The sequence below is a fragment of the Nannospalax galili genome, unplaced genomic scaffold (assembly GCF_000622305.1).
Source record: "Nannospalax galili isolate Female #2095 unplaced genomic scaffold, S.galili_v1.0 scaffold1437, whole genome shotgun sequence".
Lineage (NCBI taxonomy): Eukaryota > Metazoa > Chordata > Mammalia > Rodentia > Spalacidae > Nannospalax > Nannospalax galili.
Window position 1 is genome coordinate 1,352,504 of NW_008341050.1, and position 18,249 is coordinate 1,370,752.

Below are 18,249 nucleotides of genomic sequence, written 5' to 3' on the forward strand. Positions count from 1 at the left end.
TTTGCTGTTTTTATTGTTTCTTTTAGTCTTGTTATATGTGAGCTGAATATTAGTGAGAAATTTTGTATAGACCTGGACTCAGCAAAAACAAGTAGGTCTCCCTAGTCCACAGAGCCCACAACTAATCATCTCCTTGAAACTTTAGGAGCAACCTCAAGATTTTAGTCCCCTGGAAATAAATACCAATTGTAAAAATCAGCACCATGTCTCCTTAGGTATACAATGGTCTGGGCTGCAAAGTGTGTCGTGGGTGCCTATTAGATGATAAATTCGTAGATGAATTCTATAAATGAGGCAAAGACTCATTCAGCTCAAAGTATTTTCTAAGCACATGCTAGGTGGCCCAGCTCTGTTTGACACAGCAAATAATACAAAACGTAGACTTTTTCTTCAAGAAGTGCATAGTGTTGGCCTGGGAAATGGCTTAGTGGGTAAAGTGCTCGCTGTGCAAGCATAATAACTCACGTTCAGATACCTGGAATGTGCATAAAGCCAGACTCAGTAGTATGTGTCTGTAATCCCAACAATCCTATAGGGGGATGGAAAACAGAGACAGAACCCTAAAAGCTTGGCAGTTAGTCTGATGTATACAGAGGGGAACAAGAGACCCTATTACAAAGAAGGTGGAAGGCTACCAACACCCAAAATTATCCTTTGACCCCCTACATGTGCACCATAGTGTGCACAAGCCCATACATACACACACCATATAACCATATACACACAAAAAAAATTTCAAGACGTATATAGTGTTATGAGCAATATAAGTATCTTGGACAAATAAAGCCTAACAGTACAAAGCATACTCTTCTGTTATGCATACCAGATGTGTCCAACCTTTTGGCATTGTGACACAACACTGTCGTCTACAAAGTTCACACTCAAGAACTACACAAGTCACCAGGCATGATGGTGACTGCCTTTAATCTCAGCACTTGGGAAGCAGAAGCAGCCAGATCTCTATGAGATCAAGGCCAGCCTGTTCTATGTAGCAAGTTCCAGGCCAGCTGGGGCTACAGGGAGACCCTGTCTTTATAAAACAAATTGCAGAAAAACTCAGTGTTTTCAGTGATAGTTTTGTGTTGGGCAGCATTCCTGGCTCTCTGGGATGCATGAAGCCTATAGGCTGTAATTCAGACACACCTGGTAGACCTTACCTACTGTAAGAGCTCAGAAGACATGGGACAGCTGAGTGTGTTAGTTATTAACAGGGCCACAGAGTTCAGGGAAGGACAAGGTTTGTACAAGTAGATGAAGCAGGGGCAACATCTCAGACAGGAAAAATGACAGAAGAATTACTCAAGTACTTAGCATAAAATAAGTCTTCCTCTAGAGTCACAAGTTATTCCAAGTCCTGTCACAGCTGATGAAAGCCTCCTTTGGAACACAGACTGTCTAAAATTGATTGGGTTCTCCTTGCTGTGAATAGCTTTTATGTTTATATTTTGTTGCTGTGAAAAAGTGTTATGCACAGGGGCAACGCAGCTTGGGGGAGTTTGTTCTGTGTTCTAGTGAGTTGGTAGCTAATTATGTCAAGCTGGAGCCAGGTTAAAATGTATGGGCTGTAAGACAGGCTTGGGTATTAGACAGGCTTGGGTACTCTGACACACAGGTGGAGATGAAGAAATCTTTGCCTCTTTCCCTACAATTGCCTCTTAAAGATACTTGGCTGGTTTGGCTTTATTTGTTTTCAACTATATTTTTCTTCCCCCCTTTTTTTTCTTTTTTTTATTTGGGAACAAGCTCTCACTATGTAGACCAAGCCTGTCTTCAACTCACCGTCCTCCTTTCTCAGCCTGCAGGATGACAGTCATGCTCCACCACACCCAGCAAGGTTTTTTTCAACCCAGTGAGTCACTCACTGTGTTGAGAGGGCAGTCAATTAAGAAAAACCAAACCCGGGCTGGGCATGGTGGCACATGCCTTTAATCCTAGCACTAGGGAGGCAGGGGCAGGCGGAAAAAAAAAAAAAAAAAAAAGAATCACCAAGCCCAATGTAAATTTTGTATCTTGAGTATCACCATTATTATTGTTTCTTAACAATTTTTGCATCAGCTGTTGCTTTTCCGTTTGCCACACCTTTAACATCAGCACATTGTGCTTGTGAGGGTTATTAGGTGTCAAGTAACAAACTAGATCTCCAGCTCTCCTGAATGTTGACAAACTGTCAGCAGTGATGTCACAGACCTGCTGTGAGTTCACCTGAATAGAGCCCAAAGTTTTCCCTACGGGAATGGGGGCTCTTAGGAAAGCACCCTGGCAGTCAGGTAAATGCAGTCTCCTTTGCCCCTTCCAAATTAGTCCTTGGTTCTGCGCTCCTAAAATTGGAGCTTTTCTGTTTTTCCCCCCAGCAGTCTGTTTCCAAACTCTTGTGATCTCACATGAAAGAAAAGTGTCCTTGAACTCTGAATAAATTTGGGGCCTCTCAAACCTCACAGGAATATGTAATGCAAAACTAGGGGGTTTTCCTGTTTCTGGAAGCAGAAACTATCTACTGCTTGCTAAAAATTACCTTAAAGAAAATAATCTTCTGGGCTGGAGAGATGACTCAGTGGTTAAGAACACTGGCTGCTCTTGCAGAGGACCCAGATTCGATTCCCAGCATCTACATGGCAGCTAACAACCCTCTATAACTCCAGTTCCAGGGGATCTTATGCCCTCTTCTGACCTCAATGGGCATTGTACTACATGGGTGCACTTGCGCACATCCAGGCAATTCACTCATACATATAAAATAAAAGTACTAAATAAGGGGCTGGAGAGATGGCTCAACCATTAAGAACACTAGCCATTCTTGCAGAAGACCCAGGTTCATTCCAATACCAGCACCCACATGGCAGCTAACAACCATCAGTAACTCCAGTTCCAGAGGATCGCACAGCCTCTTCTACCATCAGCAGGCATTACAGGACATGGGTGCACTTATATACGTGCAGGCAATACACGTATACATATAAAATAAAAATAATAAAAAAGATTAATAAACAAAATATTTTTTAATCTCTGAAATTTTTTAGCAATTATATGTGGAAAAATTAACCTCATAGATGGATTAAAACATTAAATTGCAGTGACTTTATTAGAGTTTTTTAATCAAGTTCTTAAGGGAAGATAACCAAAATTTCCTATAGAATTCAAAATGGATTGTGAATTAATAATGTATGGAAAGCACTCAGAAGAGGATCTAACAAGTAGGTACTATTTGTATTATAAATGGTAGCATACAGGCTGATTCTTAACAATCTAGGGAATTTTTTAAGGATAATAACTCTTTTAGGCCTCCTTTTCTTTAGAACTGAACTTTTTCTTAGCTCCATATTGATTCACATTTAAACAGAAGACAGGTTAACTGGTCATTAATTAGGCTCAAATAATACTGGTTTAGTTAAAATTCCCAAATACTGAGCATTCTGACTAGTTGAGAAGTCAGCAAACCGGAAGACTTTTTATTTTATTTATTATATTTTTATTTTATGTGTATGAGTGTATTGTCTGCATGTATGTAAGTGTACCCGTGTTTTGCAATGCCCCCAGAGGTCAGAAGAACGCATCAGATCTCCTGAACTGAAGTTATGAAGTTGGCCACCATGTGGGTGCTGGGATTCGAACCCAGGTCCTCTGCAAGAGTGATCAGTGCTCTTAACCGTTGAACCATCTCTCCAGTCCTGGAAGACTTGTTAAAACAAATGTAACTGGTAATCTGCTTTTTTTTGAGACAGTGTCTCATATAGCTCAGGATATGCTATGCAGCCAAGGATAGCCCTGAACTTCTGATCCTCTTGTCTCCACTTCCCTGAGTGCTGGGATTACTAGCATACGTTCGTTCCCATACCTAGCAGCAATGGTGTTTATGCAAAACAGTGCTCACTAAGCAAGCACCCTATCGATGCACTGCATTCCCACTCCGAGCCCTCTATCGCTCTTTTTTTTTTTTTAAGACAGAGGAGGCGGAAGGGGAAGGGAGGAAATTTATACTTCTGGAGGATACACAAGTCTCCTGAAAGGTTGTAATTGTGTGAAAGAGAGCAAGATTGAGGTTTATATTTCTTGGACTGCATTAATTCCAAAAGTCTTCGATAAGTGGTGACCCACTTGCAAATACTGATTTCTTTCTCATTTTGCTATTTTTTGACATGATCTTCTTTTGGCTCTTCTTCATAATACACACTCTCTCCCCGGCTTTTCATCTTCCTCAGATCATTTCATATAGATGCGCACGGATCTATGTCCTTCCTCAAGGCTATTCCTTCTCTCAACAAGGGGCAAGGGCAGGAATGAGAGGTGCAGTGTGGATACAAAGCCAGGGACGATCTTAGAGACGGTTTTTTGGTTCTTCTTTCTGGCCCTTCTCTGTCTGCCCTGCAGCCCCCTGGGGATCAACAGGGAGACAACAGTTTGTATCCATTTGAGAATATGGCAGTGACCGCAGAAGGAAGGGCTGTTCGGCTTTCCTTTGACACACACAAAAGCTGCACAGATGGTGGGTGATGTGCTGCAACACACATTCTTTGCCACAGGACCAGATAGAATGGAGAAATTTCTTAATTGTCGTTGAAGTGGAACATAAGAGGTTCCAACCTAAGTGGATCATGTGTTTGCTGAGTAAACTACAAGCCAGTGATTCAGATAGCTCTAAATAGCAATTACCATTTTCTACACTGTGATAATTTTATGATAACTTGTATCTTCTCTCAAGGCCCTTACCTGACCTTGAGGATTGATTGTATGCATACGGTACTCTGGGAATATACCCACAGGATTGTCTGGATTTAAGATATACAGTGGAAGCCAGGTATAGTAGAGGTAGGTGGAGCTCTGTGAGATCAAGGCCAGCCTGGTCTACCTAGCGAGTTCCAGGCCAGCCAGGACTGCATAGTGAAGTCCCCCCCCAAAAAAAAAAATAACATCAGGTTCGTCTTGTGGGTTGGGACTGTAATGTGTAAGATTGCCCCCCAGCAGTGGAAAGCTCCAGATAAGGGGAGAGGAAGGTCTACTTCTTTAAAGTCTGGCCTGGAGAGCAAGGGTCGCTGCTTTGGGTGTATTGTTGTTTGTCTTTTTTGAGTCAGGGTCTCCTTGTAGCCCCAGCTGTCCTGGAACTCACTATGTAGACCAGGCTGGCCTCGAACTCACAAAGATCCGCCTGCCTCTGCCTCCCAAGTGCTGGGATTAAAGACATGGGCCACCACGCCTGGCTGCTTTGTTTTAGAATCAGCCTGAAATGAGCTCTATCTGCTCTGGTTCAGCCATCATGAGTCAGCTAAAAATCTGATTTAAACATTGCATGAAGTTGCAAAATTTTATCAGTCTCCTAATTTGTTTTGGGATGGTAAATTGAGTCATAAATCAAACAAATTGAATCCTGAAAATGTTTGGTATTGTCAGAAATTAATCAGCTCTATAGAAGTGAAGGTGTGTGACAAACTTGAAATATCAAAGGGTTGAGTTGAAAAGACTTTCACTTAATATTGATGATGTTGCTTTCTTTGCAGATAGCTTTGCTTCTCACTTACATATGACTCATGTGCTGGATAGCTTTAGTGTCAACTTGACACACCTGGGTTGAGGGAGCCTCAGTTGGGGAACTGCCTTCATTGGACTGGCCTGTGGCCATGTCTGAGGGGCATTTTCTTGATTGTTGAGTGATGTGGGAGGGCCCAGCCCACTGTGGGTGGTGCCACCCCTGGGCAGGTAGGCCTGTGTTGGATAAGAAAGCAGGCTGAGCAGGGGCCAGGGGAGCAAGCCAGTAAGCAGCATTCCTCCATGGCCTGTGCTTCAGCTCCTGCTTCCAGGTTCCTGCCCTGAGTTCCTACCTTGGGCTCCCTGATGAACTGAGACCTGGGAGATATAAGCTCAGCTTGGTCACATGTCTTTGAATGTCACCTCATGTTTCTCCTTTGCAAATGGAGCTCCCTAGGTCTGTTTGGGATCAGCTGAAAGAACAAAGAGATAAGTTGCCTGGTTTGGGCGCATGATCAATAAATGATTGCCATTACAGTGTACTTCTTGTGTCTTGTACACTTTGATAGTCTCACAAGTGAAGAAATAAGACATGTATCAACCTACCAAGTCAACTGAGGGAGAACTGAAAGAACTTAGGTTCAAATACCAGCACCCACTTGGCAGCTGACAACTGTAACTCCAGTTCCAGGGGATCTGACAGTCTCTTCTGTCCTCCGCAGGCATTGAATGACACAGGTGCACTTACCTACATGCAGGCAATACACACGTACACATAAAATAAAAATAATAAATAAATTTAAAAAATAAAAAAAGAATAAAAGCATCCCGAGTGCTGGGATTAAAGGCGTGTGCCACTATGCCTGGCTCCAGATTTTTATTTTTTATATGTGTCTGTGTGTAAATATGTGCACATGTGTGGGGATGCCCATGGAAGCCAGAAGATATTGAATCCCTAGAGCTGGAGTTACAGGTGACTGAGCTGCCTGACATGGATGCTGGGAGCCAAGCTTGGGTCTTCTGTAAGAGCTGCAAGTGCTCTTAACCACTGGGTCATCTCTCCCACCTTGTATGTACAGGTTTTTCAATTACTGTTCCCTAAACAATACAGTTTAAGAACTATTTATATTTGCATAGTGTCAAGTATCACAAGTAATATAGTGTGGATTAAAGGCATACAGGAGGGTATGCATGGGTAATATGCAAATACTGTGCATTTTATATAAGGAACTTGAACTTCTTAGATGGTATAATCAGGAAGTCTTGAAATTCATCTCTTTCCCAGGTACTGAGGGATGACTATACTATTATTTCTCCAGTTTCCCAAGTGCTGGGACTGCCAGCAACTATACTGTCTTAATGAAAAGTTTTATATTTTTAGAGGACTGGAGAGGTGGTCCATGGTTAAGAGTACTGGCTGCTCCTGCAGAGGACCCAGGTTTGATTCCCAGCACCCACATGGTGGCTAACTGTAACTCCAGGTCCAGGGGATCCAATACCCTCTTTTGACCTTTGAGGGCTTTTCACAATACAGGCGCGCTTACATACATGTAGGGAATATCCTCATGCACATAATAGACAAATGAAAGTTAGAATTTTAGAAAAACTAAAGGAGGATCTTCTAATTGTAGTCTGAGGTCCTTGTGTACTACCTGGTGGCATCTGGTAGAAGTGAATGAGGAACTCTGTTTTGCTGATAGAAGTGAGTTGGTACCCATAAAAAAGGCCTTCTCTATGGTTTATGAACAGAGCTTCTTTTCACACTTCTATTAGACTGAAATTTTGTACCATCAAGAGGTCTGGAGGAGGCCAGGATATAGTTCAGTTGGTAGAGAGCCTGCCTCACATACACAGAGCCTTGAGTTTAGTTCCCAGCACTACATAAACCACTTGTGGTGGTGGACACCTGTAATCTAGCACTTGTGGAAGTGGAGGAGAGGTCAAGTCAAAGTCATCCTTAGCTGTGTAGTGAACTTGTGGCCAGCCTGGGCTATATGAGAACCCTTCTCCCCTTTTTTGTGGTAGTTTTTCTTTTCTTTTTTGTCTTTTTGAGGCAAGGTCTTCCTGTAACCCCAGCTGACCTGGTCTCTCTGTATAGACCAGGCTGGCCTGGAACTCACAGAATCCACCTGCCTCTGCCTCCTGAGTGCTGGAATTAAAGGCATGCACCACCATACCCAGCATTGTTTTTACTTTTCATGATTTATTTTTGTTTTATATGTATGGATGTTTGCTGTGTGTATGTATATGCACTATATACATTCTTGGTGTCCGAAAAGACTAGAAGCGTATGTCAGACTCCTGGAACTGGAGTTAAAAAATAAAAAAAGAATTGAAAGAACTCAGTCCTGGCTATTCCCTTTCTTACTACAAGTCTTGTGTATCTTACCTTCCTACTAGAGGTCCCTAAGGATGCCAAACTGATTTCCTCCTTCTTTCCTGATCCCCACAACGACAAGCACAAGTGCTGAGCAGCTAGAAGACATTGAGACAGTGCTAGTTGGTGTGGCCTTACTTAGCCCCGTCTGACCTCTGTGGATGCCCCTCTCAGAAGAACACAATTAGCCCTACCACATAGGGCTCTGAATTTTTTCCTGTAGCTGACATCCCAATAAAGCCATTGAAAAAAAAACTCACTTTGCTTTCTACTTGGCTACTAGTCCTATGTTTAGCCATTATGTTATTTATGTGTTTATGTACATAAGTAACACTGCAGCAGGGACCAAAATAGCTTTCTTGTCTCTGTTTTTAAATGAAAATCTTAATTTCTTATAGCCTTTAGATTAGCTCAAGGTCCTTTATGCTTAACCTTTCCATCTGCATATTTAAATATATTTAATGACTTTTCAGTAGCTTTGTGGTGAGCAAGTCTAACGAAGACATTCTATACTCTGTGTTTTTTTTTTTTTAATGCATCTTTTCACTAATCTTTCTTAATGACCTAACATTCAGTTACCATTTTGGAGAAAGCTTGTAAATATATTACTCTTAAATCCTTAAAGACTTAAATGTATAATAATATTTGATTTTGCATATACATAATTGATGCAATTTGTTATTGTTTTTAAGTCTTCTCTGAGAAGCAAGGCCATGGGTGATCTCAGAATGCTTTTTACTGCTGATGCATGAATTTGTGTAGAGCTTTCAAATTGGCTTTATTCTCTCAAGGATGTGCTTCACCTCTGAGGGTTATGAAGGGCTTTAGCAAGTCCAAGTTTTGTTATTTTTTAAATTATGAGCACATATTAATTATTCAGAGTTATGGGTTTCATTGTAACAATTTCATACGTGCATATAAGCAGTTCTGATTTATCTGTGAGGAAGCCGAGTAGTTGGACAACTTTCCTGAAATCATAGTTAATGGCAGATCTGAGGTAAGAGCCTAACTCTTCCATTTCTTAGTAGTTTCTTCAGTGTTTATTGAGAATTGTAGTTCTGAAATCCAGCCCCAGCTGTCATCTTTCTGCCATCTAACACAGTTTATCATTCTGCCTTCCATGTCAGCTTACTTCATTTGACTCCAAGAACATGCTTTCTGTTTCCCTCCCAGTTTGAACGCCATGACCCTGTGGATGGGAGAATCACCGAGAGGCAGTTTGGTGGCATGCTGCTGGCCTACAGTGGAGTACAGTCCAAGAAGCTGACCACCATGCAGAAGCAGCTCAAAAAGCACTTCAAAGATGGGAAGGTAGGTCACTTTGGCTGCAGGGAGAAAGAATCCATGAGAACATCTGGTAATTGGAAAGGCACCAACGTAGTCATGAGAATGTGTCATGAACCTAGGATTACAAATAATTCATCTCTTGTACCTAAGGTCCAGAGGGAGAGAAATAATGAGCAGTGGATGAGGAAGAGGAAAGAGTGCAGAATAACCCCAGGTTTCTTGTTCAGAGGGTGGCACTGTGCACTGCGATTCCGAAAGAAGCTAATATGAATTGGAAAATAGTTTTCTCATAAGTGTATCGAATTTGAAATGACTGTGGACTGTCCACCTAGAGATGATCGTGAGGGAGGATATTCAAGTCTACCTCAGAGGTCTAATCTAGATTTGGGGGTCATTGACACACTGTTAGAGTTAAACCTACGAGAATTGGAGAGATTTCCCAAGGAGGGAAAATCTTTAACCCGTAAGCAACTCAGGAAGGATTTTAGATGAAGTAGATAAATACCTTACAAGAAGAAAGAGGGCTGGAGAGATGGCTCAGCAGTTAAGAGTATTTGCTTCTCATCTAGGGGACCCAAGTTAGGTTCCCAGCACCCATGTCGGGTGGCTTACAACCACCCATAACTTCAGCTTCAAGAGATCTGACACTTCCTTCTGACTTCTGGCCTCCATAGGCACCCACACCCACACCCATATACATACAAATACATATACATACATATAAATAAAAAAGAAAATCTTTTAAACAAATAAATAGAGTACTGGAATTGAAGCCAATAAAAAGAAGGCAGAGGAACTGAAGGGACCTCGGTGTCATCTGTGACAGAGCGCCCAACAAGACCAAGATGAAAGTGTTGTTGGTTTGGTGGAACAGCAGTAATGAGTGACCCTTCAAAGAGCTTATCAGGCTTTGAATGTGAAATGTCCCTCACAGGCTTCTGTGTTTGAACACCTGATCCCCATTTGGTGGTGCTGTACTGGGGTGTTATGGAACATGTTGGATATAGAGCCCAGCTGGCAGGCATAGAGCCATAAGATGGGACTAGAGAGCTCTGGCCCACCCAGTTTCTGGCTCAAGCTCAGTTTCCTAAATGCTGTCTCTGTGTAACCAGCTGCCTCATGCTCCTGCTGCCATAGCTGAGAGCCATTCCTGACACTGCCTCCTCCATGACGGACTGTGTCCACTAAACCGTGAAATACAATAAATCCTTCTTCCCTTAAGTTCTTTTTGTCAGGTGTCCGTCATAGCGATGGGAAAAGTAAGACAGAGCTGTTTCATTGGAACAGTTCCATTGGAAGGCATATGAACTGAAAAGTGAGAAGGAGGAAAGAGGCAAAATGACCGAAGGAGGAGGAAAAGGCTCTTGGCAGAGGGTGATCCCACATGCAGGACTCAGGCTGTATCAACAGAGTGCAGTCTCACATGCAGGACTCAAGCTGTATTAGTCTGTTCTGGCTGCCATAACAAAGTCAGAGACTGAATGGTTTTTAACAACAGGGACTTGTTTTGTGACAGTTGAGGAGGTTTTGTGCCCTCCAATAGGCTTTCCTCAGTGTGTAGGAAGGATGGGGGCAAGCTAGCACAATTTGATGTTTCTTAGGGCCCACCCTTATAACTTCATTTAATTTTATTTCTTTTGATGCTCGTTGTTAGTTCCTTTTTCATCACTATGACCTAAATACCTAACAGAAACAAGAGAGAAAAAAATTGGGCTCAGTTTCAGGTTTCAGTCCATCCTGGCAAGGAAGGAATGATAGAGTTCAGGACAGCAGGAGCATGTGGTAGATGTTCTTCACATCTTGGTGGACCAGGAACTGGAACACAAGGCCAGAACCAGGGGCTAGATTATATCCATGAGGCCTGTCACTCATGACCTGCCTTTATCAGCTAAGTTCTACTTCCCTAAGGTTCCACAGCCCCCCAGCAGAACCCCACCAACTGAGTTCAAAACATGAACTCAAAACATAATAGGCCCCACCTCCAAATTCAAAGTGAGGACACAAACGTTCAGTCCATAATTGGCAGAAAAGACAAACCTGGCACATGTGAGGAGCTGAACAGCAGCCACCATGGATACCAAACCAAAGACAAGGGCTGAGCTGAAGTCTATGAGAGGAAGGCCAGGGCTAGGACACACATCGAGAGGCCCAGAAGAGTTGCAGACTTGACTCACAGAACAATGAGAGGCCACTGAAGCTTTCAACATGAAATGATGTGGTTGGTTTTATGTTTAAAGAGAGTTCTGGGCCAAGTATGGTGGCGTACACCTTTAGTCCCAGCACTCAGGAGGTGGAGGCAGGTGGATCTCTGTGAGGTCAAGGCCAGCCTGGTCTAAACAGTGAGTTCCAGGCCAGCTGGGGCTACAGGGAGACCCTGTTTCAAAAAGGCCGAGAGAGAGAGAGAGAGCGAGCTCTGCTTTGGGGAAAATAGGAATGAGCAAGAGTAGGATCAGAAAGACTGAGCAGTGCTGTGGAGAACTTAGGAAGAGATGAGGATTCTGCTGAGCAGCACTGAGGTTAGGGACCGTGGGTTCATAGGAGCTTTACTCAGTCCTGCTCGCTAGTATTTTTTAATTAATTTTTATTTATGTGTATGATAAAACCTCTGTGTTGCACAAATCTGGGTCCTCTGCAAGAGCAGCCAGTGCTCTTAACTGCTGAGCCATCTCTCCAGCCCTTCTCTAGTATTTTAACAAGGATAGGTGATAGAACTGAAACAGTGTTGGGGGAAAATCAGACTGAAGTAGTGACCTGACCTCTTACAGATAAAGCATACAAACACACAGTGGTGCTTAGACTAGAGAACCCAGAGATTTTTCTCTCTTTTTTAAAGATCTATTTTATTTTATCTTATTTGTGCATGTGCGTGTGTGTTCATGCACGCCCACAGAGGACAGAAGGCTGGAGTTGGAACTACAGGCATTTGTGAGTCACCTGATGTGGGTGCTGGGATCCAAACTTCAGGCTTCTGATAAAGTAGTGGGAAGTCCTAACAACTGAGCCACCTCTCTAGCCGCCAAGAGATTGTCAAAGACTCTCATTCCCAGCCCCATACCTTCGCATTGGACAGCAATATTTATCTGGCCATGAGCAGAGCAATGACATGGTACTGAAAATGTTCAATGAGTCATTGCCAAAGTAGTGTGGTATGGGCCAGGCATGGTGCCACACACCTTTAATCCCAGCAGGCAGAGGCAGGTGGATCTCTGTGAGATCAGGGCCAGCCTGGTCTACATAGTGAGTTCCAGGCCAGTCGGGGCTACAAGAAGACCCTGTCTCAAAAAAAATAAAATGAAGTAGTGTGGTGTGATCAACACAAAGCTTCTTTGAAGACATGAGTTCCATGGTCATTGTGGATGAACTCTAACCTCACTGACTTTGGGAACTGAAAAGTTTTCCTGTCTGCTTGCTAGAGGACCATTCTAGCTTTAAAGACCCACTAATATGAAGAAAAGAAACAGGATAGCTAGTGGGTGTCCCAGTTTTCTTAGTGTTTGTGTAAGAGCTCTTGCATGGCCCTCACTGCCAGAAGCTGGTGGAAAGCGTTTCTCCTCAGCCAGACTTTTTTCTTCCTTGTCTTACTTATTTGTTGAAAATCTGAAGCCATCTCTGAAGCAGGCTGTGGACTGCGACTGCGGACAGGCTGGGCTCTCGGAGTCAGGTCTTCTGCCAGCATAGCCTGCTCCACAGCAGGTGTTCTTTTGGCAAGGAGTAGACTTGTCATTAATGGATAGTCAGAGAAAAGAAAATGTCTCCCTCAGAGAGCTCCGCACTCACCAGCACCAGGCCATGTCTGTGGAAGTCACAGTAAACCGATTATGTGTAGGTGGGTTTTTTAGCCCCTTCGCTGGACACTTAATGGTGTTTACATTAGCAAGCCCACATTTCTCTGGACATATTTTCCATCCTTGTTTGTAAAGAGCTTTTTGTTTCATTTTTATGGTGCTGAGGATCAAGCTCCTGGCCTTGTGTATGCTTGGCGGGTGTTCTAACCTTAAACTACAGCCCTAGCTTGAACAGGCTTATTTTTTAAAGGTTGCTCCAGACATTGGTTTGACCTTAAATTAGCTATCAGTCATAACAGGCTAACTGATATTTTATTATGAATTTATATTTAAAAGTAATAAATTGGGTCTTGGAGACATCTGCCTTAAAGGCATACAGTGTTTTTGCTTGGGTGGGAGTTCATTTAGGACCCAAAGATCTTGCAAAAGGAACTCTGAAATGAAAAGACAAATTTTGTGAAATTGGAAATCTGGGTACTAAATTACTTTTGGCCAGAATTTCTAGCCTGCTTAGCCAGGAGATTAAAATTGATTGCCCTCTTGTGTTGATTAAATAGTTGTGAACATAGTAATTAGCTACAATGTGAGTTAATAAAGGGCCTTTGCTCCTAGGGTCATCAGTCCATCTCTCTAGAACCAGTTCAGATAAGGGGAAATCACCATCTGCTTTCTAACTGCTTCTTTTATTCCACTTTAGATCCATTAACATGAAAATGTAAGTTCTCAGGGCTGGATAGATGACTCAGCTATGTTAAGAGCACTCGCTGCACTTGCAGAGGACCTGGGTTGGACTTCCATCACCCACATAGCAACTCACAACTGTCTGTAACTCCTTCTTCTGGTCTCTCCAGGCACAAGGAATATACATGGTGCACATACATACATGTAGGCAAACACTCATACACGTAAATAAAAATAAGTAAATCTTTTTTGGAGGGCTGGAGAGATGGCTCAGCAGTTAAGAACACTGGTTGTTCTTGCAGAAGACCCAGGTTTGAATCCTAGCACCCACGTGGCAGCTAACAACTCTCTGTAACTCCAGTTCCGGGGATCCGACAGCCTCTTCTGTCCTCTGTGGGTATTGCATGACACGGATGCATTTACCTATATGCAGGCAATACATGCATACACATTAAATAAAAATAATAAAATATTTTTAAAAATTCAAAAAAAAAGTAAATCTTTTTTTAAAAGAAAAAGAAATGGAAGTTCTTATCAGGCTTGCATTAATCTGTTTCTGTGTGGAGTTCTGTGTCAAGATATCAAACCAGACCAAAAAGATCAATGGTCCTAGTGATAGTATTAAATAAATATTTGCATGCAATTTAATGACCAAGCAATGCCTCAAAGCCGTCTTCCACTTTGTCTTTCTAACAGCATTGTTTGGTATCATTGTGCCTTTGAGAACATAGAGACAGAGTATTGAGCCACCAGAGTCTAGACTAAAGTAAAATGCAAGGCTTCTTATTCTAGATCTTTTCCTTTCCACAACAAAGTGCTGTTTCCTTTCACCCTATTCTTCTCTAAAGGAATGTTGTCAGGACTTTCTTCAAACCAGTTAAATCAGAAGTTCAGTGTTGGGGCTGGAGAGATGGCTCAGCAGTTAAAGAACACTGGCTGCTCTTTCAGAGGACCTAGGTTCCATTCCCAGCACCCACATGGCAGCTAACAACCATCTGTAATTCCAGTTCCAGGGGATCGAAAGCCCTCGTCTGGCCTCTGGGCATTGCATGACATAGGTGCACTTACATACATTCAGGCAATGTTCCTAAACACATAAAAAATAGAAATAAAATAAATTTTAAAAAGAGGTTCAGGGGCTGGAGAGATGTTTCAGCAGTTAAGAGCACTGACTGCTCTTGCAGAGGACCCGGGTTCAGTTCCCAGCACCCACATGGCAGCTACAAACCGTCCTTAACGCCAGTTCCAGGGGAAACTGAAGCCCTCTTCTGACCTCTGACGGCATTTCACAATACAGGTGCACTCACATATGTGCAGGCAATACACTCATATACATAAAAAATAAATTAAATAAATAAATAAATAAATAAATAAATAATTTAAAAAAATGAAAGAGGTTCAGTGGGTAGGCCTTTCTTAAATTCCCTGGTTACATTTTTCCCAGCCTTTCTCCTGTTTCCTCTCCCTCAGGGTCCCACACAGAGAAGAGAGTTTTTTTCAGAATTCAAGAAAATAAATTCATTACCACTAGTTGTGTAGCAATGAGCCTGGTAGCTCTTCACTGAGTATTTTTACTACCCTTCTCCCTAGTTTTCTCAACAAACCTTGGTAGATAGAATTGTTCTTCAGATGGAAAAATACTCTTCGGGGCTTTAGCTATTAACCAGCAATCACACAGTGTCTTAAGAGGCAGCACCAGGATCCAAAGCCACGGACTGTCTTATTCTAGAATCGATAACATCCCTACTGATGACCCTATTTGTGACTATAGTTTTGTTTTGTTTGAGGTTTTGTTTTTGAGACAAGGTCTCACTATGTGGCCCATGCCAATCTTGAACTCAGTCCTCCTGCCTCAGCCTCCAAGTGCTGGGATTTGAGGCCAATGCCACCATGCCCAGCTTATTGCCACTCTCTGTGATTTGAATAAGCAAAAGGCTTGGGAGCATCATCAAGCCATTGTCAGCAGGTTCCAGCCTAAGGTTCTTAAGGAAATATAAAAGTAGGTTGATAGAAGCAGATGGGAACCTTACATCCTTAACCACGAAGCTTGGGAGTCCATCCATTCCACAGCAGGAAATCACTGACATTTTGTGAGCGATGAAAGATGAAGATGTGAAGAAAGTGACGTTTCAGGAAGATTAGATACTTGTAGAAATGTAAAGAACAGAAGTATGTCATTTCCCCTGCTGCCAGACTACAGCTAAGAGAAGTCTAGAGTTTATGAAGGAGAAACCATGTGAAGGAGGAGCCTGAACAAAGATTGATGGGTGGGAGGTGTGTTGTAGAAGGAAGAAAGAGACTCCTCTGTTCAATGGGCCACGAGGAAATGTGGGCAGTTGATGGAATTCTGGAGGACTTAAGTCAGGCGAGGGATTTATCTGACCGTGTATTTGCACTCATCCATCTGCATTGGACTTTACATCTGACTCCAGAGGAAAACCAGTTTTCCCTAACCCTCGTTCTTATCCACTCCAGTTGCATTTTTATTAATTTATTGGGATGAGGCACACACATTTCACAGCAGGCATGATGGAGGTCAGAGAATAACTGGCAGAAATGAGGTCTCCTTCCACCCTGTAGTTTCCAGGGATCAAACGCAGGTCGTCAGGCTTGCCAGCCAGTACCTTTACACACTGAGCCATCTTGCCAGCCTGCACTTTATTTTTCTTTTAAACAAATTTACTGAGGTATAATTTATAAACCGTAAAAGTCATCATTTTAAGTGTGCAAGTCAGAGCTTCTTAGTAAATATGCAGTTAACACAGTCACAGCCATCTCTACCATCCAGTGTTAAAACTTTTTTTTAATATTTTATTTTATATGTATGCGTGTATTGCCTACATGTAGGTTAAGTGCACCCATGTTGGGCAATGTCCGCAGAGGACAGAAAGGCTATCAGATCCCCTGGAACTGGAGTTACGGACAGTTGTTAGCTGCCATGTGGGTGCTGGGATTCAAACCCAGCTCTTCTGCAAGAACAGCCAGTGTTCTTAACTGCTGAGCCATCTCTCCAGCCCCATGTGTTAAAACATTTCTATCACCCCAGAAGATTCCTCAAATTAGTGGTTTTCAGTCAGCCCATGTCTCTGCCCTAGCCCATACACCCTCTCTGTCTCTAGATAGTTTGCCTTTTCTGAGCATTTCATAAAGAATGGGATATTGGCCAGGCGTGGTGGTGCACACCTTTAATCCCAGCCCTCACTTTTCTGTTGCTGTGATAGAAACACTTACCAAAGCAATTTATAGAAGGAAGAATTTATTTGAGCTTACGGTTCCAGGGGAATTACAGCCCATCATGGCAGGGAGGCATGGTGGCTGGAGGTGGCTGGAGCAGGAGCAGCAGAAGCTAAGTTTTCACATCATCACACAGGTACAGGAAGCAAGAGAGCTATAGGAGATCGGCAAGGCTTAAGAACTCTCTAAGCCCACCCCCAATGACATGCTTCCTCCAGCAACGCCAGGCCTTCTAAGACCTCCCAAAACAGCCCCACCAACTGAGGACAAGATGTCCAAATACTGGAGCTTCTGGGGGACATTCTCATTCAAACCACTACAGCCCTGAACGCAGAAAGGGGATAAAGATGGAGGGGGAGGAAGGAAAAGAGAGAGTACTAGAACTTATGTGGGGCTGGAGAGGGGGCTCAGCAATGAAAAGCACTGGCTGCTCTTGCAGAAAACCTGTTTGGTTCCCAGGACCTGCATGGTGGCTAAAACCATCTGTAACTCCAGTTCCAGGGTCCCAACTTTAAAAGTCCCCATAAGTCATTATCAGTCTCAATACTATTCAAAAGTCCACAGTCCAAAGTGGACTTAGGTAAATATCTTAACTGTTAGCCTCTATAAAAATCAAAAGACAAATTACATATTCCCAACTTACAATGGAACCAAATACACATTACCATTCCAAAAGGGAGGAATGGAGGCGTAGTAAGGAAATACCGGACCAAAACAAGACTAAAAACCAGCAAGACAAACACCAAATCCAGTAGCTCCATGTCTGACTTCTGGGACTTTACTTCTAAAGGGCTTAAAGGGCTTAGCGTCTCTAGCTTTGCTGTATGCAACACACATCTCTCTCTCTCTCGTGCTGGCACCACTCCCTGTATGCAGGTCTTCTTGGCAGATGCCTCACAGCTCTGGCATCATGAATGTCTTTTTGGGTTCTCCATTGCCAACCAGGCTTCACCTTCACAGCTTCACACAGTGGCCTATCAGGGCCTTCTCTATGCAGAAAAACCCCTGCTGCATGCTGCCTGGCCTCAGCAGCTCTCTGAAACTGTGGAGGAAGAACTGATGACCTCTTCACTCTTGCATCTTTCATGCCACTAAAGCCAGCACCAGGTGAACAACACTGCCAAGTTTGACTGCAAATTTGGGATGGACTCCAGCCTGCATTATCCATTTTAGAAGCTTTTCTCTTCAGTGGTCCCTGCAGCATTTTCCTTTCATGAGTTGGAGACTTAACTGTGTGTGGTCTTGCCCTGGAGGCACTCTCTCCATTGTTTAAGTCAGAATCTCTAGACAGGCCCCTCCTTAATCACTTTAATCTCCTTATCAATGGGATCCTCTCCATCACATGCCAGGGCTCCAACATTTATCTTCCTAGTGCTCTTTAGGTGGATCTCTGTGAGTTCAAGGCCAGCCTGGTCTACATAGTGAGTT

The 18,249-nt window shown here is 43.0% G+C and overlaps 1 protein-coding gene across 6 annotated transcripts in view; it reads left to right on the top strand.

The window, feature by feature from the left end:
• Micu1 (mitochondrial calcium uptake 1) overlaps positions 1-18,249 on the top strand; it is a 191,340-nt gene that overhangs the window by 139,634 nt on the left and 33,457 nt on the right. For all 6 annotated transcript variants that reach the window (XM_008836624.3, XM_008836626.3, XM_008836627.3 and 3 more), the window contains one exon: positions 9,008-9,145. In XM_008836624.3, the coding sequence (XP_008834846.1) occupies positions 9,008-9,145 (138 nt within the window). The remainder of the gene's footprint in view (positions 1-9,007; positions 9,146-18,249) is intronic.